Below are 20,000 nucleotides of genomic sequence, written 5' to 3' on the forward strand. Positions count from 1 at the left end.
AGTACGTCATGGTATAATAATCTTCGTCTGACCGTCTTCCAGGGTCCACCCCGAGGCCAGGGTGGGCTCACAGAGGCCAAGACTTCCATCTCCACCTGGTCCTGGTCTTCAGAGTATCCTGAGCTGTTCCCAGTCCACGCCAGAGATGCGGTCCCTCTGGCATGTCTCTCGTGGTCCCCGGGGCCTCGATCTGACGGGACGTCCGCCGGAGCCCCGGGCCGGACCGCATGCTCAAACCTCTGGATGTGGAGGAACATCATCTCTCCTCTGTGCTCCTGGATGACGGAGGTCCTCGCCCTATCTCTAAGGGAAGGTGCTGAGGAGGATCTGGATCCTCGGGTCATGGCTCACAGCTGAGGGTGGGAACCTGGACTGAGCCCTAAATCCAGAGCTCCCCTTTCAGCTCAGCCCCTCTTCACCTCGGAGGACCCGTGCAGAGTCTTCTCCTCCAATGGCCCTTTGCAAGCATCTTCATCCTTCATTCATAAAGCAGCAATCCAGTTACCTCAGAGGAACCGGGGCTCACCGGATCACCCCCCCGGGAGCGAAACCTGCCCTGCGCACCTGTCTGCTTAGTGAGGCGAGGCTGCACGATCCACGACACAAACACTGCTTTACGGCACCGTCTCTCTCTCAGACACACACACACACACACACACACACACACACACACACACCGAGCCATAGCCATAGCACAGCGGGGGGGGGTTGCATGGACGCTAACCGCCGACAACATGAGCGGGTTACGATCTCGAGGAAAGTGTTTTCACAGACTCCGTCTGACTTAAGAGGGAAAATCTCTTGCAAACCCAGTGATTTGCTAACGGCCCCGCGCCGTGCGTGCAAACAGCTAACACTCAAATGTGTGTGTGTGTGTGTATGTGTGATGAATACTGTGCTGCGTTAAACACTAGCTGGTTAGTATTACATGCGAGTCCAAACCAGAAAGGTAAGCAACAGTATCTCATATTCACATCATAAAACGGTTTTTTGCGGTCAATGCATGAATGTACAAGTATTATGGAGTGTTAGCTTCTGGGTGTTAGCCAAGCAGCCTGGCGCAAGCGGGCTAACCCGGGACAACAGCTCGATCGCGTCACACGTCTTTAACCACGTATTTATTCTGCGGTCATCTAGCGGTTCTCTGAGAAGTTATCTCCAAATTCGACAGAAATGATATCCCTACAGAGTCGGAGCCAGTGACCCACCGGGGCAGCGAGGCTCCGGTACCCGGCTGCGACGCATCGCCCGGCCGCCACGGAGGATAGTCGACTTCGGGCGCCTACGACGCGGCAGAGAGGCCGAGCGGCTGTCGTGAGCAGCCGTAGCATTGGAAACATCCTGCCCACGCCGCGCGTCCAGCGGCTCCGGACAAACACGACGCTTCTCGAGTTTAGTTCGGTCTCCCGATTTCCCTCCCGGTGTTATTGACTCCGGCGAGGGGAGAATGTCACGGGGAGGAAGACGATGATGTAAAGGGCCGGGAAGGCGCCCCTGTCCCGCCTGCCCGGCCCGCCCCGAGCCCCGGGACGACCGCGCGTCGGTCACCCACGCATGCAGACCCGGAGGCGTGATTACGTGTGGAAACCGTGGTCCGGATTTTCTTGACGGAGAAATATGTTGGTCGACCCGTAGGTTGGTTTATTTAAAGTCAGGCAGCGGAACGGGCGATCCGGGGTCCTCAACTCACACCTTCTACATGATTGGTCGAGCCACTTGACTCCGCCCATACGTTCACCAAACACCATGAGTCAGCATTTTGCACCCCGCTTTCACTACATGACATGACATGACATTACATGACATCGCATCACATGACATGACATCGCATCACATCACATTACATAGCAGTCAGTTGGCAGACGCTTTTATCCAAAGCAACTTACAAAAATGAGAATGAATGAGATGAGAACTTCTTCCTCTTTCGGCTTTTCCCGTTAGGGGTCGCCACAGCGAGTCAACTTTCTCCATCTAACCCTATCCTCTGTATCCTCCTCTCTCACACCAACTACCTTCATATCCTCTCTCACTACATCCATAAATCTTCTCTTTGGTCTTCCTCCAGACCTCTCGCCTGGCAGCTCCAATTCCAGCATCCGTCTACCAATATATTCACTATCTCTTTTCTGTACATGACCCAACCATCTCAGTCTGGCTTCTCTGACCTTCTCTCCAAAACATTGAACATGTGCCGTCCCTGTGATAGATTCATTCCTGATCCTCTCCATCCTGGTCACTCCCAAAGAGAACCTCAACATCTTCATCTCTGCAACCTCTAGTTCTGCCTGCTGTCTTTTGGTCATTGTAACAGTTTCTAGTCCATACATCATCGCTGGTCTCACCACTGTCTTGTACACCTTTCCTTTTATTCTGGCCGATAGTCTTCTATCACATAGTACCCCTGACACTTTTCTCCACCCATTCCAACCTGCTTGGACCGTCTCTTCACCTCTTTTCCGCACTCTCCGTTGCTCTGGACTGTTGACCCTAAGTACCTGAAATCCTCCAGCTTCTTGATCTCCACTCCCTGTAGCCTCACCGCTCCACCCGAGTTCCTCTCGTTCACACACATATATTCTGTCTTGCTGCGACTAACTTTCATTCCTCTCCTTTCCAGAGCATACCTCCACCTCTCTAGATTTTCCTCTACCTCTTGTCTGCTCTCACTACAGATCACAATGTCATCCGCAAACATCATGGTCCATGGGGATTCCTGTCTAACCTCATCTGTCAGCCTGTCCATCACCATTGCGAACAAGAAGGGGCTCAGAGCTGATCCCTGATGGAGTCCCACCTCCACCTTGAACTTCTCTGTTACCCCTACAGCACACCGTACCAGTGTCTCACAGCGAGCATACATGTCCTGCACCAGTCTAACATACTTCTCTGCCACTCCAGACTTCCTCATACAATACCAGAGCTCCTCTCTTGGCACCCTGTCATATGCTTTTTCTAGGTCTACAAAAACGCAATGCAACTCCCTCTGGCCTTCTCTGTACTTTTCTATTAGCATTCTCCATGCAAATACTGCATCTGTAGTACTCTTCCTAGGCATGAAGCCATACTGCTGTTCACAAATGCTGACTTCTGCTCTCAGTCTAGTTTCCACTACTCTTTCCCATAACTTCATTGTATGGCTCATCAACTTTATCCCTCTGTAGTTGCCACAATTCTGCACATCCCCTTTATTCTTAAAAATAGGCACCATCACACTTTGTCTCCATTCTTCGGGCATCTTCTCACTCTCTAAGATCCTGTTGAATAATCTAGTCAGAAAATCTACCGCTGCCTCTCCTAGACACTTCCACACCTCCACAGGTATATCATCAGGACCAACTGCTTTTCCACTCTTCATCCTCTTCAATGCCTTCCTCACTTCACTTTTACTTATTTTTGCTACTTTGTGGTCTACAATAGTCACCTCTTCTACCCTTGCCTCTCTTTCATTTTCCACATTCATCAGTTCTTCAAAGTACTCTTTCCATCTTCCCATCACTCTTTTAGCATCTGTCAATACATTTCCCTCTCTGTCCTTTATCACCCGGACCTGTTGTACATCCTTTCCATCTTTATCTCTCTGTTTCGCCAACCTGTATAGATCATTCTCACCCTCCTTACTATCCAACCGAGCATACAAGTCATCATAAGCCCTTTGTTTTGCCTTTGCTACCTCTATATCTACCTTTCGCCGCACCTCCCTGAACTCCTGTCTGTTCTCTTCAGTCCTCTCAGTATCCCACTTCTTCTTCGCTAACCGCTTTCTCTGTATACACTCCTGCACTTCCTCATTCCACCACCAAGTCTCCTTATCTACTTTCCTTCCAGATGACACACCAAGTACTCTTCTACCTGTCTCCCTGATAACACTAGCTGTTGTTGTCCAATCATCTGGAAGCTCACCCTGGCCACCCAGACCCTTTCTCAACTCCTCCCTGAAAACCATGCAACACTCCTCCCTTTTCAGCTTCCACCATTTTGTCCTCTGCTCTGCCTTTGTCCTCTTCATCTTCCTTGTCACCAGAGTCATCCTACAAACCACCATCCTATGCTGTCTGGCTACACTCTCACCTCCAACTACTTTGCAGTCACTGATCTCTTTCAGGTTGCCTCGTCTATACAAGATGTAGTCTACCTGCGTACTCCTACCTCCGCTCTTATAAGTTACCCTATGTTCCTGTTTTTTCTGGAAAAAGGTGTTCACTACAGCCATTTCCATCCTTTTTGCAAAATCTACCACCATCTGTCCCTCTGCATTCCTATCCTGGATACCAAATCTGCCCATCACTTCTTCATCCCCTCTATCGCCTTCACCGACATGTCCATTGAAGTCTGCACCAATGACCACTCTCTCATTTCTGGGAATACTCTGCATCACTTCATCTAACTCATTCCAGAACTTCTCCTTCTCCTCAGATTCACATCCCACCTGTGGTTCATAGCCACTAACAACATTGAGCATCACACCTTCAATTTCCAGTTTCAGACTCATAAGTCTATCTGACATTCTTTTCACCTCTAGGACGTTCCTAACAAACTCCTCCTTCAAGATAACTCCTACTCCATGTCTCTTCCTGTCAGCACCATAATAGTACAACTTAAAGCTGCTCCTAAGCTTCTAGCCTTACTACCTTTCCACCTGGTCTCCTGGACACACAGTATATCCACCTTCCTTCTCTGCATCATGTCCACCAACTCTCTACCTTTTCCTGTCATAGTCCCAACATTCAAAGTCCCTCCTCTCAGTCCCAGACTCTTTCCTCTCCTCCTCTCTCTCTGCTTCCGAACACGCACTCCTCCTCTTCTTGTTCTTGTTCTTGTTCGACCCACAGTAGCCCAATTTCCATTAGTACCCTGTAGGTCATCAGTACCAATGGCGGTCGTTGTTAACCCGGTCCGCGACCGATCCGGTATGGTATAGTTTTGGTTGTCTCGCATATTTGGTTTTGGCAAAAGTTTTACGCCGGATGCCCTTCCTGACGCAACCCTCTGCATTTATCCGGGCTTGGGACCGGCACAGGGAGACACTGCTCCGTGTCCCCCCAAGGCAGGCTTGGAGAGGCACGGGCCAGTGCCGCCCTGAGGCTGCATTTGAATGAGAATGAATGAGATGAGAACAACTTTATTTATCCCGAAGGAAATTGTTGTGCCAGAGTTTCAAGCAAAAACATAGCAGTAATAGAATAGGAAGGAGGAAGAATAAGAAATACAATGAAATATAAATTGTCTTAACTGTTAACTACAAAGATTGAAGATTGTGGCTGAGGAAAGAGGAATTAAAAAGTCTGATGGCCTCAGGTAGGAAAGACCTCCTGTGGCGTTCAGTGGAGCTCCTTGGTGGTATCAGTCTACGACTGAAAAAGGGCACTTTAGTCACAGAAGATCTGATGTACCGGTAGTCGGTAGTCAGAAGCCACCACTCTACCAAATAGCCATCTCAGAACCATATACATACATACATTCCTTTCTTCGTTGGGGGGCTACGTGGGATTAGCGGGGCAGTGCTCGGTGAAGAGGTATGTTTTCGGCTCACGGCAGAAGATGGGCAGCGACCCCGCCGTTCTCACCTTTTTCGGGAGTTCGTTCCACCACTGAGGAGCCGGAACCGAGAAGAGGCGAGACCGGTTGGATCGGAGCGACGGGGTGGACGGTCGCTGAGAGGTGGCAGATCGGAGGTTCTCCTTCATTGTACGGCCACTATATTCTTCTTCTTCTTTGGGCTTGTCCCTTCAGGTGTTGCCACAGCGAATCCACCTTCTCCATCTAACCCTATTCTCTGGATCCTCCTCTCTCACACCAACTACCTTCATATCTTCTCTCACGACGTCCATAAATCTTCTCCTTGGTCTTCCTCCAGACCTCTTGCCTGGCAGCTCCAATTCCAGCGTCTGTTGTCCGTTTCTGCAGCCTCCGCTGCGGGACCGGACTTTGTTGTCCCGATGTGTTCAAATGTTGTCCAAGAAAGACATCAGAACTGTCAGGAACTGATTGGGCAGTGAGTGGTTTATTAGAGGTCAAGAAATACACTTACAAATGTCATCTCGAGGGGATCGTTGGCCCTCCCCAGACATCCGCCGAGGCACGTCCAGTCGGAAGAGCAGATGAGGAAGTTTCTGCCCCCCTTTGCAGGAGAGTGGGAGATTTATACAACCATCTCGATGGTCAAGGTGACATCCAAATAAGGAGTTGTTTTTCACACTTTTTGGAAGTGGCCAGCTGGGTGTACCAGGCTGTGTCTTGGACTGGGCCTTGGGATATGTCATCGTTAGTGCGCGGGGGTGTTAGTGGAAAAATACAAAGTTAGTTGTACTTTTGTCATCATGTGATGCGTTCCCTCGTGCAAATTTTAACACCGTCTACCAATATATTCTCTATCCCTCCTCTGTCCATGACCCAACCATCTCCGTCTGGCTTCTCTGACCTTCTCTCCAAAACATCTAACATGTGCTGTTCCTCTGATAGACTCATTCCTGATCCTCTCCATCCTGGTCACTCCCAAAGAGAACCTCAACATCTTCATCTCTGCAACCTCTAGTTCTGCCTGCTGTCTCTTGGTCATTGTGACAGTTTCTAGTCCAAACATCATCTCTGGTCTCACCACTGTCTTGTACACCTTTCCTTTTCTTCTGGCCGATAGTCTTCGATCACATAGAACCCCTGACACTTTTCTCCACCTATTCCAACCTCCTTCAAGATAACTCCTCCTCCATGTCTCTTCCTGTCAGCACCATAATAGTACAACTTAAAGCTGCGCCTAAGCTTCTAGCCTTACTACCTTTCCACCTGGTCTCCTGGACACACAGCATCTCCACCTTCCTTCTCTGCATCATGTCCACCAACTCTCTACCTTCTCCTGTCATAGTCCTGATATTCAAAGTCCCTCCTCTCAGTCCCAGACTCTTGTCTTTCCTCTTCTGTGTCTCCTTCTTTGACCTCCAGTAGCCCAGTTTCCATTGGTTCCCTGTAGGTCATCAGTACCAGTGGTTGTCATTGTTAACCCGGCCTCCACCGATCTGGTTTGATCTGGTTATTATGGTTGACTCGCATGATTGGTTTTGGCAAAAGTTTTACCCCGGATGTCCTTCCTGACCCAACCTTCTGCATTTATCTGGGTTTGGACGGCTCAGGAGACACTGCTCTGTGACCCCGACGATGGCTCAGGAGACCCCGGCCCCTGTGGCCCCTGAGGCTGCATTATTGTAGGGCTGTTATATGACGTTACATTCTAGTTATTGTTGATCCCAAGGGGAAATATTTAAAGGACAATTTTCACATAAGACAAAGACAGCGGCCTGTTGTCTGGCGGTAACTTTCACTTCCTGAAACATGGCTGGTGAATCCACCCAGCAAGTCCCTGCTGCGCAATGTTAGCATGGCACGCAATATCTCACTGGTCCGGTGGATGAGGTTAGCAGCTAACGGTAGCTTCGCATACACAATCAATCAGACCAATCAGAAGGCTGAGATTAGCAGCTAATGGTAGCTTCGCAAGACGCCACGCCCCCTCGGCTGCTGCGACCCGGTTCTTTCTGGCCGTAACGTTCCATGTACGGCAGGAACCCGGACGGCCTCAGAGCCCCCACCGCACTCCATGTTCCTCACTTCTGGTGGAGCAAGAACAGGCCTGGTCAGACCAGGGTCACAGGGCTTCCTGGTCATCAAGGATTCACATGACAGGAAGGTGCGCCGGGCATCGGAGGCATTCCTCCCTGAGGCGATGCTGCTGTTTGGCGGACGCGATGAAGAAGACCATTAGTACCTGGCGTTTCCTGCCAAACTCTGTGTGAAAGCGGGAGAGGCCGGAGTCGGCTCGGCCTCCGGACGTAGCGCGGGGCGAGGGTCGGAGATCGCCGGCAGATGGAACACCTGGACACCCGGAGTCGAGCGAGGATGGAGCCGATCGCCGTCGGTCTGGTGACGGTGCGTCTCCGGCAGCCGCTCGTGTCTTCTGCTCAGGTCAGGACCGGCGCTCCGGCGTCCGTCCAGGCGTCGGTCAAATCCCGACGTCATTACATTCCGGTCATTTGACAGACCCTTTTATCCAAAGCCACTTACAAGAAGCGCAATGCAGTCACCGAAGATCCGAAGTACCAGTAGGCAGAAGTCAGGGGTGACCACTCAACCAAGTAACCGTCTCAGAACCATACGCATACATACATTCATTTGATCCTTTTTGTTTTTGGCAGGGGGGTTGGGGGTCTAAGTGCGATTAGTAGGTGGTGCTTGGTGAAGAGGTGTGTTTTCAGCTCACTCACAGATGGGCATCATCCCCACTGTTCTGACCTTTTCCAGGAGTTCGTTCCATCGCCGAGGAGCCGAAACCCAGAAGAGCCCGGACCGGTTGGATCGCTAGCTGGGGCTCCGAGTGACGGGGTGGACGGTCGCCCAGAGGTGGAGGATCGGAGGGGACGGGTAGACATGCGGCTGGACCACATCCTGAAGATAAGACGGGGCCGTCCCATTTACCGGCCGGTAGACGAGCACCAGGGTCTTGGACTTGATGCTACCGGGAGCCGGTGAAGGGACATAAGAAGGGGAGTGTGTGGGAGAATTTGGGACGGTTGAACAGCAGAAGGGCTGCTGCTTTCTGAAGAAGCTCCAGAGGCCGGCAGTCCAGACCAGAGATGACGAGAGCCCGGACGAGTATCTGCACCGCATCCTCGGTGAGGAATCTGCGGATCTTCCTGATGTTGTAGAAGAGGAATCTACAACGTGCGACCGCTACGACGTTCACTGAGAATGACAGTTGGTCGTCTAGGACCACACCCAGGTCTCTCGCAGTTCTGGTGGGCCTCACCACCACGGTGTTGTGGTTGGTGCCGGCCGGGTCTCCGCGCGGACAACCTTTCCTCGGAAGATTCCAACCACCTCCAAGTTCTTCGACTCCATCTCGACCCGCGTCCCGTCACCGGCGGATCAGTAGTCGTCTGGTCGGTCAGGTGACCAAGCGGGGCCAATCGGCCGGACGGAGACAAACGATCGACGGATCGGGAAAAAACCCTTCGATCTCCTGATGATGTCACCGGGCTCAGCGAGACCACCGGCTAGTTAGCGGGCAGAGCGGCTGGCGTGCTAATGCAGAGCAGTGCCATCTGTTCCTGTGCTTCTGCAGCTTTCCATGAGACTTTTGGAGAGCATCTTCTTGTTCTTCTCCATGTTGATGTTGGGTCCTCAGCATCTGCTTCCTGGCTCTTCAGTCAGCCGAGCGGGGAAGAACCTCCTTTTCTTCCGTTGTCTTCACACACACACATTTCCCACCCAGGTGTCAGACCTGTGTGTTTGGGTCCTTACCGTGGGGGGCGCTTTCAAGAACCGGGGCGCAGCCGCTTCCTCCCTCCGTGGCGAGAAAGGTGGCGGTTCGGTGGCGAAACGTGAGGCAGGTTGGCAGGAGATCTTCCAGAGGTTCCTCACCCGAGCGGCCGGCCGAACGCAACCGCGCGCTCGCCGACACCCGGAGCTGCCGGCGCACGTCGACCGGATTTAAGGTGACGACTTTTAAATACGCTGAAATGATATTTGTGTAGAATAGAAACCTTGCAGACTTTATTATTATTAACAAACTTCCATCTGTACACAAACACAGAGCAGGAACCGGGATCAATCAATCAATCGATCGATCAACTGACCAGAAAACACGAAACATGTTTACAAAACCAACTTTTTCAGCAAAAAAAAAAAAAAAAGGGGGGGGGGGGGCTCTGCTCCACGAGATATCAGACATCTCTCTCTCACACACACACACACACACACACACACACACACACACACACACAGACACACACAGCTGGCAGCTGCCGGGGCTTCTGGGACATTGGGGGGGGGGGGTACCCGCCTCAGTAAAAGAAGGCAGTGAGACCAATCAGTGTCGCCAGGAGGTGAAGGGCAGGGGGTCTCTGACCTTTCAAAATAAAGGCCCAGAGACGCCGACCCCCCCACCACGTCTATTTTGGCGGGTTCCTCGGGAGAAGCCGCAGCGGACCAGTAAAAAAGAAAGAACAGATAAAACCTGAAATGCCTTCTTTGACCCAAGTGACAATGTAGCAGGATGAAGGAACCCTTCGGGCCCCAGCGGTCACACGACGCCAGGCTGGGGGGGCGGGGCTTAGAGGCGGCCCCCTCGGACAGGAAGATGGCGTCCGTCGCGACGTGGCGGAAAAGCCCCGTGCGCGACGACGGCGACCCCCGCTAGCTGTTAGCAGTGGGCGGCTTTCGACCGAGAAAAGGTCAGGGTGGAGAGGGGACGGCGGGTTTCCCTGTCCCTGAGGGCGTCGCCGGAGGAAGCCCCGCCCCCGGGACCGACACGCAGCCGACACGGGAAGCTTCGGCGCCGATGACGAGACTGTCAATCGAACCGCCGTTTCCAACGGCGACCGAAAGAGCCGGGGAGAGTCGGGGTCCGTCCTCATCTGGAAGCCGTCTGACAGGCGGGGGCCGGAACCCTTCGGGGAACCGCCGTCGTCTTCCTCCGAGGCGGGGGGGCCGAAAAAGCAGTGGTCGTTCCCAAAGTGGTGAGCGGCGCCCCCCGCTGGCCGGAGGGGGTCCCCTTCACCAGAGCGCCGCACGTGCCTCAAACGCACCGCCGCCGGAAATAAATAAGGCAAAGGAACATGAACGCGTCACGGGGAGAAGAGGTGCGACCCTTCCGGCGTCCTCTTGGCCAAGCCCCCCCCCCCCCCGGCAGCGGAGGACGGCGTGCACGTGGGGCGTTCAGTGCCCGGGAAAACCCAGCACTCAAGAGAGGAGGCGGAACGCTGAGCGAGGACGATCATCTCAGGTGTGGCCGGCTCCACCCATCCACAGTTCAAACACACACACACACACACACACACACACACACACACACACACACACACACACACACACACACACACACACACACACACACACACACACACACACACACACACACACACACACACACACACACACACACACACAGCTTTAAAATACTGGAGTCATTAAGCAGCTCTGCAGACGAGCATCAAACCCAGGTTCTTTACACATTTACACTGATGACGTCATCAGGCCCTCCACCTCGTGACCTCTGACCCCTGACCTCCCCGGCCCCAGCGACGGGGGGGCGGCAACAAAGAAAGAAGAGCGATGCTGAAGACGGACGGCGAGGGGCGGCGCCCCGGGCCCGAGCTCCGGCGGGGGGCGGCGCCGTCCGTAAATACCGCAGGGCGAGGGGAGGGGGCGGATCCGTGGGCGTGTCCTGACTCCGGAGGAGGCGGAGTCTACCTGTCCTTCAGCTCCTGTGTGACGCGTTTGGTGAAGCGGCCGCAGAGCAGCCCCGTCACGAACAGCAGCGCCACCCCGGCGCTCATCACCGTCAGGATGTAGTTCTTGGACGGGGACGTCAGCACCTGGGTCGCCAGGTCCGAGAAACCCTCGGCCGGAGCCACCTGGCGGGAGGGGACGCCCACAGTCACACGCCGCGCTCACACACACACACACACACACACACAGCGACGCTTCGCTACACAAAACACAAGTGTGTGTGTGTGTGTGTGTGTGTATGTGTGTGTGTGTGTGTGTGTGTGTGGACACCTTTGCAGCATAGCTCCACATGTCAATGCGGTCCTGCAGCCTCTTCTTGCACTCGGGCTGCAGACGGACCCTCTTGTCCTGCAGCGCCTCCATCAGGCAGGACATCTCTGGGACGCAGAGGGCGGTCAGACGGCTGCGGCGCACCAATCGTGCACAGATTATGGCGAGGGGACTCACGGCGGCCCCGTCCAGGGGGGATGGCGGCGCAGTGGTGTTTGATGTCCAGGGCGCAGGCCGTGTGGAGGACGGGGTCCACGAAGATGTCCGCCTTGCTCTCCTTCAGCATGTTCAGCACCTCCTGCGGGAGAACCGACCGCGGGTCACCGTCTGGCCGGGCGGGCCAGAGCGGCGGGGGTTTGTCCCACGGCCCCTGAAGGCACCGCCGCTTTACCTTCTTACAGGCTTCCTGTTTGATCTTCAGCAGGTTGACCTTCAGACACTCCTCCACCTGACCTATCTGCTCCTGAGCCGCCACCTCCTCCGGACACAGCTTGGAGATCTACACACACCAAGAACATCTATACCTGTTCCATCAACTGTCTATAACCTGTGTGTGTGAGTGTGCGTGTGACCCAGGGTGTGTGCAGGTGCAGTGGAGGGTGTGAGCACCTCCTGGGTGCAGTGCAGCTGCAGCTGGGGGTCCAGCCTGTAGTCCAGAGCAGACTCCTGCAGGATGACCCGGATCTGGTCTTCACAGTCTGTGGACAGGCGCTGACACACACACACACACACACACACACACACACAGACACACACATGGGTCAGTAAAACATCTTCTGGTCGTGCGGCTGATGTGAAGGAGTGTTTCAGAAAGGAGGATGAGGAGAACGATGCTGCGCTCACCTGGTCTGCGTACTTGAGCTTCAGGCAGGAGATGACCTGACCCTCCAACTCGCTGTCGGCCGTGGCTTTGCTGAGGATCGGCTGGCAGAACTTGGGGATGTCGGCTTTGCAGGCTTTCCTCAGAACCGGGTTCAGCCTGTAGTCTGACACACACAGACACACACCATTGCCACCTCAGAAACAGGTGTGTTGTCACAAAGGTTCTATATACTGTGTCTGTGTGTGTGTGTGTGTGTGTGTATGTGTGTGTATGTGTGTGTACCTGTGTTCTGAGTCATCTGCCTCTTGGTGATCAGCAGTTTGCATTTGGGTTCCATGGTCTCACTGTTCTTGTTCTGCTTCAGACACTGAAGGATGTTCTTCCCCTCAGACTCTGTGCAGAACCTCTGACAGACACACACACACACACACACACGTTGGAATGGAACCACAGACAAAAGACACACACATACACTCCAATGACTCCAAGCTTCAGCTATGGCGAGGTCATGTGACCCTGGTGTGTGTGTGTGTGCGTGTGTATATGAGGTGCTCCTACCCGGATCATGTTCTTGCAGACTTTCATCAGCTGGTAGTCCAGCTCAGGGTCCACCATCTCCACCTCCTGCAGCTTGAAGATCCTCTGGTGGCAGCGCTGAGTCAGCACTCGCTTGTTCTCCTTCAGACACTCAATCACCTGACCGAGCACACACACACACACACACACACACACACACACACACACACACACACACACAGTCAAAGCCATACTCCCAGTTTAATACAGACTGATATTCATATTGTGAGTGTGTGTGTGTGTGTGTGTGTGTGTGTGTGTGTGTGTGTGACCTGTGCGTTCCCGAAGGCCACATTCTGACAGTGCTTGCTGATGTCCGGTTTGCAGGAATCATAGAGTTCTGGTTCCAGTCGGATGTCCTCGGACTGCAGCACAGAAACAGGAGGTTACAGGCGTGTCCACTGGGGGCGCCGGACGGCCCACGGCCAGTGAACGCACCATCTCCACCTCCTCCACCCGAAGCTGTTTGCGACACTTGACCGACACTCTCTGCTCCTTGACATCCTGCAGCGTGTCGTTCCTCACCGTTGTGCTCAGACAGATCACCACGTCCACCCTGCATATGCGCGCAAACACACACACACACACACACACACACACACACACAGTGGCCAGAGCATTAATTAGCCAACATAATAAAGACCAGGAGATGTAGAGAAAGCACATCATCACAGTGATGCTGCTTCCATGTTGTGTGCGAACGGGTGCGTGTGTGTGTGTGTGTGTGTGCGCGCCTCACTTCTTCTTGATGTTGGGACACAGCTTGAGGACATCCTCTTTGCAGGCCGTCTTGAACTTGTAGGAGAAGCGGAAGTCCTTGATCTGAATCTGTACAGCAACAGGAGGTGTCAGGATGCAGGATGTGTGTGTGTGTGTGTGTGTGTGTGTGTGCGTGGTTGACATCTGCTCACCAGTTGGAAGTGTGTCACCCCGACCATGCACTTCTCGTTCATCTCCTTCTGGTGTTTGTTCTGGACCAGGCACTCCATCAGGTCCCCGGTGTCGATGTGGTTGTCGGCCACCTCCTGAAACACAAACACAGCCAACGTGGACCTTCTGCCGGCACCACCGGTCCTGTCGTCATGGTGACGGCGTGGCGTATGCTGCCGTATGTCCCGGCGAGTGTGTGGGCGGGGGTCGGAGGGGACTCACGTGGCAGTGCGCCTGGACCACGGGCTCGCAGGCTCTGATCAGCAGGGCCTCGATCTGGATGTCCTGAGGAGAGGCGGAGCTTCAGCCTCTGGGAGGGCGAGCGCACGAGGGGAGGCGGGGCGAGGCGGGGGAGGCGGGGTTACCTCCGACTCCAGCGCCGTCAGGTTCCCCACCACGTCCCTGCAGTCGGGCACCAGGTCCTCCAGGTGGTCCTGCAGGCACTCCAGCTCCTGACCGGCCTCCGTCTTCTCGCTGCACCACTTGCCCAGGTCGGTCATGCAGCGCCGCTGGAGCTCCGGGTCCAGCTTCACGTTCAGCGCTCTCTGGTGGAGGATCCTCTGCACCTCCACCTTGCAGTCCCTGGAGAGCTGGGGAGGGAGGGCGGGCAGTCAGACGGACATCTCCGGACCGTTCCCGGGCGATGGCGCTCGTCGGCCCCCATTGTTCCAGATTATTCCCGGGCCTCCTCAAGGTCCCTCTGGGTTTCCACGGCATGCAGATCAACGCCAATCATCTGGGTGGGCGGCGGCCTCAGCTCCCACTCACCTGACCCTGTCTGGACCCCATACCATGGAGCTACTAGGTGTCCGCCGGTCAGCGCCCCCATCACACACACACACACACACACACACACACACACAAATGACCTTCATCACACCTCACGTGTCCCTCTGTCAACCAACTCCAGGGTTTCAGGCATACTTCAAACCTGAGAGGATGAACGGGTGACACCATGAAAGGATGAATGGAGCAGTGAAGAATAACCAGCAGAAGAAAGCAGGAGTGATGGACAGACGGAGGGATGAGCGGCGGCGATGTCAGAAGAAGGGGGCGGGGCCTCACCCGGCGTCCCTGCTCCACCGAGCGGTAGGCGTGGCGGTACAAGCAGGAGAAGATGGCGCCGGGCGGCATCATCTCGCTGGTCTCGTTCCAGCCCTGGGTGTGGCAGAGGCGGGAGGCGTCGCCCTGGCACTTCCTGTACAGGATGGGGTCCAGCCTGCAGACACAGGTCGGGCATCTAGAGACACGGACGCCTCACGAGGCGCCGCCACACACTCTGCAGCTTCTACACTTACTTCCAGTCCCGGGCGATGAAGTACTGCAGCTCCAGGAGGCGGTGCTCACAGTCCTCCACCATCTTGTCCGTGTACAGGTGCTCCATCAGGCAGGACAGGATCCTGCACAACACACACAGTTACCAGAGAATCTCACACACACACACACACACACACACACACACACGAATGCACTCACATGGGGTCCCCGGTCCGGATGTGTTTGCAGGCGGTCTGGATGACGGACTCGCAGGCCTCGTTCAGGGCCCGGTCGATCCGGTAGTCCGCCCCGGGGTCGGCCTCCTGGATCAGGGTCTGGAGCTGAGGAGGAGAACGCGGAGAACTCAGCGCCCGGCTCGGCCCGCGGCCCCGGGGGTCGGCGGAGGGTCGTACCGCGCTCTGGCAGTCGGGGTCGATGGCGCCCATGTCGCCCCGGCCCACCCTCATCAGGCAGTGGAGGGTGCGACCCTTGCGGTGGAGGCCGGAGCAGTGACCTTCGATCTCGCCGCGGCAGTGGAGGACGATCTCGGGGCTCAGGGAGAAGTCCTCCATCAGCATCCGCCTGTAGTCCATCATCTCCCCCTGGCACTCGCCGCTCACCACGCGACCCCTGTGCACGGCGGCCTCCAGGCAGAGCAGCAGATAGGAGAGGCGGGCCTCCCGGGCCCGGGGCAGCCCGCTGTCCAGGCTGCAGTGCTGCCGCCGCAGGTCCGCCTTGCAGGCCTTGGCCAGCGAGTAGCTGACCTTGTAGTCCTGGGCGATGAGCTTCTGCCTGGTGGTGAGAGCCTCGCGGCACTGGGGAAGCCGTCCCGACGACAAGTTTAGACACGTGCGCTAGCTCGCTCGCACGCACGCGCACACGCACACGCACACACACACACACACGAACACACACACTGAGGACTCACCCTCTCCGACATGGCCTCCTCAAACTTGTGGTTGAAGAGGCACTTGTAGGCCCGGCCCTCCCCGGCCAGCGTCTGCGGACGGAGCGCACGTCAGACGGCGGCCCGACCGACGGGAGGCGGAGCCACGGACACTCACGTTCTCGCAGAACCTCTCGCGGTCGTCCCGGCAGGAGAAGTACAGGTATCTGTCCAGGTGGAAGTCGTCCGAGGAGAGCTCCGCCACGCGCATGATGGCCTTCTTACACTCGTCCTTGATGGCGTGAGCCCCCGGCTGCTCCTCGGCCTCCCGCACCAGACCTTTCTCCAGGCAGGCGATCACCTCGCCCTGGGAGTGGATGTCCTGGGGGTTCCACGCATGACAACATGGAACACTGCTCAAGAGCCACCGCTGTTTCTCGAGGACACACCTTCACTCCTCATCCACCTGCTGCCAACCTGACACCCAGACCGTGTGTGTGTGTGTGTGTGTGTGTGTGTGTGTGTGTGTGTGTGTGTGTGTGTGTGTGTGTGTGTGTGTGTGTGTGTGTGTGTGTGTGTGTCCACGCGCGCACCTTCTCCCCCGTGCTGATGCTCCCACAGCGCAGCGTGTTGATGTCGTCCCTGCAGCGGTCCATGAAGCCGCAGATGAGCCTGTAGTCGCTGAAGATGATGCTGGTCATCTTGGTGATGTACTGGTTACACTGGTACTCGCTGATGTTGCCACGGTGATCAACCAGGCAGGAGACCAGGTAGCCCTTCCCCAGCTCCTCAGCAGCACACTCCTTGATCTGAGGGCACACACACACACACACACACACACACACACACACACACACACACACACACACACACACACACACACACACACACACACACACACACACACACACACACACACACACACTTGAGTTCCTGTGTGTGTGTGTGTGCGCTCGGCATGACAAACTGCAGTGTGACCTCTGACCTCTGAGATGGTGCTCCTGCACACCTCCACAGCCACAGACTCAAACTTGGGGTCGGTGGTCAGGTTGAGCTTGTAGTTCCACAGCAGCTGTGGGGACACAGTGGGGTCACAGGGGGTCCAGACCTCCTCCATGCTCACATCAGTGAGGAGCACAGGCAAGAGGAAGAGAAGATGGGGGCAGCAGGGCAAGAGGAGGAGGAGGGGGTAGCAGTTGGAGGAGATGGAGGGGGTAACAGGGGCGGAGGAGAAGATGGAGGGGTAGCAGGGCGGAGGAGAAGATGGAGGGGTAGCAGGGCGGAGGAGAAGATGGAGGGGTAGCAGGGCGGAGGAGAAGGAACAGGAGAGCGAGGGAAGACTTACATGGTTACACTCGGCTGCAATCTCTGTCTCCTGCAGGAGAAGAAGAGGACAGGAGTTAGTGTCCCGACGGGAAGCAGAGTCCGCGTTCACCCGGAGACGGAGGTCGGCAGACACCTTGACCCCGGTGACCTTTGACCCCTCCCGTGGAGAAAACCTGCATCCCTTCAGTTTGAATTCCCACGGCACCAAGGGCTTTGAAGGGTGCAGGTGGCGGGAGAAGAACGCCGCCTCCCATCCAGCAGCACCGGGCAGCTCCTTCAGCGACACACTCCTTCACCCCCTGGTGTGAAGCTCACGTTCCACAGGACCTTCCTGCCGCCGTTCAGCCATTAACTCCCGCTTCTCACTTCTCTTCTCTTTCATTCGTTCATTCATTCATTCACTCACTGGGACACCATAGCTGTTACTGATCGGTGTCACTGCAAGTCACAACTTTTACACACTTTTCTTCTTCTTCCTCTTCTTTCAGCTTTTCCCTTCAGGTGTCGCCACAGCGAGTCAACTTTCTCCATCTAACCCTATTCTCTGGATCCTCCTCTCTCACTACGTCCATAAATCTTCTCTGGTCTCCCTCCAGACCTCCTGCCTGGCAGCTCCAATTCCAGCATCCGTCTACCAATATATTCTTTATCCCTCCACAGTCCATGACCCAACCATCTCAGTCTGGCTTCTCTGACCTTCTCTCCAAAACATTTAACATGTGCTGTTCCTCTGATGGACTCATTCCTGATCCTCTCCATCCTGGTCACTCCCAAAGAGAACCTCAACATTCTGGCTGAAAGTCTTCTATCTCTTGGTACCCCTGACACTTTTCTCCACCCATTCCAACCTGCTTGGACCGTCTCTTCGCCTCTTCTCCGCACTCTCCGTTGCTCTGGACTGTTGACCCCAAGTACCTGAGATCCTCCATCTTCTTGATCTCCCCTCCCTGTAGCCTCACCGCTCCACCCGAGTTCCTCTCATTCACACAAATATATTCTGTCTTGCTGCGACTAACTTTCATTCCTCTCCTTTCCAGAACATACCTCCACCTCTCTAGATGTTCCTCTACCTGTTGTCTGATCTCACTACAGATCACAATGTCATCTGCAAACTATTAGCATTCTCAATGCAAACACTGCATCTGTAGTACTCCTCCTAGGCATGAAGCCATACTGCTGTTCACAAATGCTGACTTCTGCTCTCAGTCTAGTTTCCACTACTCTTTCCCATAACATCATTGTATGGCTCATCAACTTTATCCCTCTATAGTTGCCACAATTCTGTACATCCCCTTTATTCTTAAAAATAGGCACCATCACACTTTGTCTCCATTCTTCAGGCATCTTCTCACTAACTTTTACACCCCTATATACGGTTCATCTAACGTCACAACGTTTAGGTGCAACTTGTTTATACAAGCCCTACCAGTTCATATCTATTGTTAACACTGTTTATTGCTTATTCCTGGTTCTTCTATATTTGATGACTTCTCTTGTACTGTCCTGTTCTGCTGCCTGTGGTTGAAATTTCCCCTCCATTCACGGGAGCGTTCGAGGAATATTCTCTTCCGCTCCATTCTTCCCGGGTGGATTCACCACAGGTGGTTTCTCAGGAGCGTCGCTCCGGGTGGATTCTTCACGGTTGGATTCCAGATGGCGGAGTTCCGTCCCTCCACCATCTCTGCCCGAACACACTCCTTTTCCTCTCATTGTTCTTCCCAGCGGAGGAGTCGGCTGACCAAAACAAAGATGGCCGCTGGGCCGGTGACACCCCGCTGGGACCAGCAGGTGGAGCAGCTGCTGCTGGTCTCCTCCTCCAACACCACGTACACAAAACCACAGACACACAAGAATGTGGAGGCCGAGTGCAGCTGGAGGTCCACACACACACACACACAAATACCCACACACACGGCAGGTGGAAACATGATCAACCAGAGCTATGGCTCAGTGTGTGAGCCAGCCTGGGGTCACACACACGCACACACACAGCATCATCACCTCTCGCGATGACCGATCCATTCAAACCTGAGGACCTCGTCTGACTCGTGGATTAGCGATGCCGATGGATCGGATCCGGACCTGGGGGTCAGGGACCTGGGGGTCAGACCGTCCTGCCGCTCCAGTTTTTCACAACAAGAACACAAAGTCGGCCCGATCCTCAGTTTCTCCACAAGCACTGGAGATCTAGAGGAACGGGACAGACGCTTCTCAGAGCTGGTGGATCCTCACGGTCGATATTGTGATTGGATCTTGCGGCCCGTCCCTGTAGAAGAACCACCCTGTGCCGCGGATGCGGTGGGTCCAGGGGAGAGAGGAGGACCGACGCGCACAACCACGCACGGCGACGGAGCTGGTCCCGGTCCGGTGGGCTCGGCGAGTCGTCGCCCTGCGGCGGGTTCCTCCGGCCACAGCTGACGTCAGTGTCACGGACGCGTGGACTGACGTGACGGGGTTCCGCCGGACCCGTTCGGGAACGACCATAAACACAAAAAGGCCCCCGGCCGACCATAAAGTTAGCGCAGTGAATGGAGCCGAAGTGAGCGGCTGATCCCGGAGACCCGGAGAGGACGACCGGCGGCTCCCTGTGCGGTCCGGTCACCGAACCGGGACCGTGCGAACGGCAAATCGGCCAAAATTAAAGGGAAATTCGGC

The 20,000-nt window shown here is 55.0% G+C and overlaps 2 protein-coding genes across 3 annotated transcripts in view; both read right to left on the minus strand.

The window, feature by feature from the left end:
- Nucleotides 1-1,461, minus strand: part of afg3l1 (AFG3-like AAA ATPase 1) — a 6,707-nt gene extending 5,246 nt beyond the window's left edge. For both annotated transcript variants that reach the window (XR_015106333.1, XM_086148952.1), the window contains exon 1: nucleotides 1,209-1,461. Coding sequence is in view for 1 of the 2 variants with exons in the window: in XM_086148952.1 (XP_086005078.1) it covers nucleotides 1,209-1,340 (132 nt within the window). In the remaining variant the exon portion in view is untranslated. The remainder of the gene's footprint in view (nucleotides 1-1,208) is intronic.
- Nucleotides 1,462-9,518: 8,057 nt separating this feature from the next.
- glg1a (golgi glycoprotein 1a) overlaps nucleotides 9,519-20,000 on the minus strand; it is a 10,962-nt gene continuing 480 nt past the window's right edge. Inside the window, exons 2-24 of the mRNA XM_086148958.1 lie at nucleotides 17,365-17,394; nucleotides 17,005-17,091; nucleotides 16,613-16,828; nucleotides 16,198-16,401; nucleotides 16,062-16,133; nucleotides 15,547-15,948; nucleotides 15,353-15,474; nucleotides 15,175-15,276; nucleotides 14,942-15,095; nucleotides 14,242-14,466; nucleotides 14,099-14,161; nucleotides 13,858-13,971; nucleotides 13,686-13,774; nucleotides 13,385-13,502; nucleotides 13,219-13,311; nucleotides 12,929-13,066; nucleotides 12,653-12,776; nucleotides 12,391-12,533; nucleotides 12,157-12,258; nucleotides 11,939-12,046; nucleotides 11,725-11,845; nucleotides 11,548-11,654; nucleotides 9,519-11,402 (exon numbers count right to left, since the gene is read on the minus strand). Of these exons, the coding sequence (XP_086005084.1) occupies nucleotides 11,235-11,402; nucleotides 11,548-11,654; nucleotides 11,725-11,845; nucleotides 11,939-12,046; nucleotides 12,157-12,258; nucleotides 12,391-12,533; nucleotides 12,653-12,776; nucleotides 12,929-13,066; nucleotides 13,219-13,311; nucleotides 13,385-13,502; nucleotides 13,686-13,774; nucleotides 13,858-13,971; nucleotides 14,099-14,161; nucleotides 14,242-14,466; nucleotides 14,942-15,095; nucleotides 15,175-15,276; nucleotides 15,353-15,474; nucleotides 15,547-15,948; nucleotides 16,062-16,133; nucleotides 16,198-16,401; nucleotides 16,613-16,828; nucleotides 17,005-17,091; nucleotides 17,365-17,394 (3,102 nt within the window). The 3' untranslated portion in view covers nucleotides 9,519-11,234. The remainder of the gene's footprint in view (nucleotides 11,403-11,547; nucleotides 11,655-11,724; nucleotides 11,846-11,938; nucleotides 12,047-12,156; nucleotides 12,259-12,390; nucleotides 12,534-12,652; nucleotides 12,777-12,928; nucleotides 13,067-13,218; nucleotides 13,312-13,384; nucleotides 13,503-13,685; nucleotides 13,775-13,857; nucleotides 13,972-14,098; nucleotides 14,162-14,241; nucleotides 14,467-14,941; nucleotides 15,096-15,174; nucleotides 15,277-15,352; nucleotides 15,475-15,546; nucleotides 15,949-16,061; nucleotides 16,134-16,197; nucleotides 16,402-16,612; nucleotides 16,829-17,004; nucleotides 17,092-17,364; nucleotides 17,395-20,000) is intronic.

The sequence above is a fragment of the Fistularia commersonii genome, chromosome 7 (genome assembly GCF_037954325.1).
Source record: "Fistularia commersonii isolate RoL2024-O1a breed Wild chromosome 7, RoL_Fcom_v1.0, whole genome shotgun sequence".
Lineage (NCBI taxonomy): Eukaryota > Metazoa > Chordata > Actinopteri > Syngnathiformes > Fistulariidae > Fistularia > Fistularia commersonii.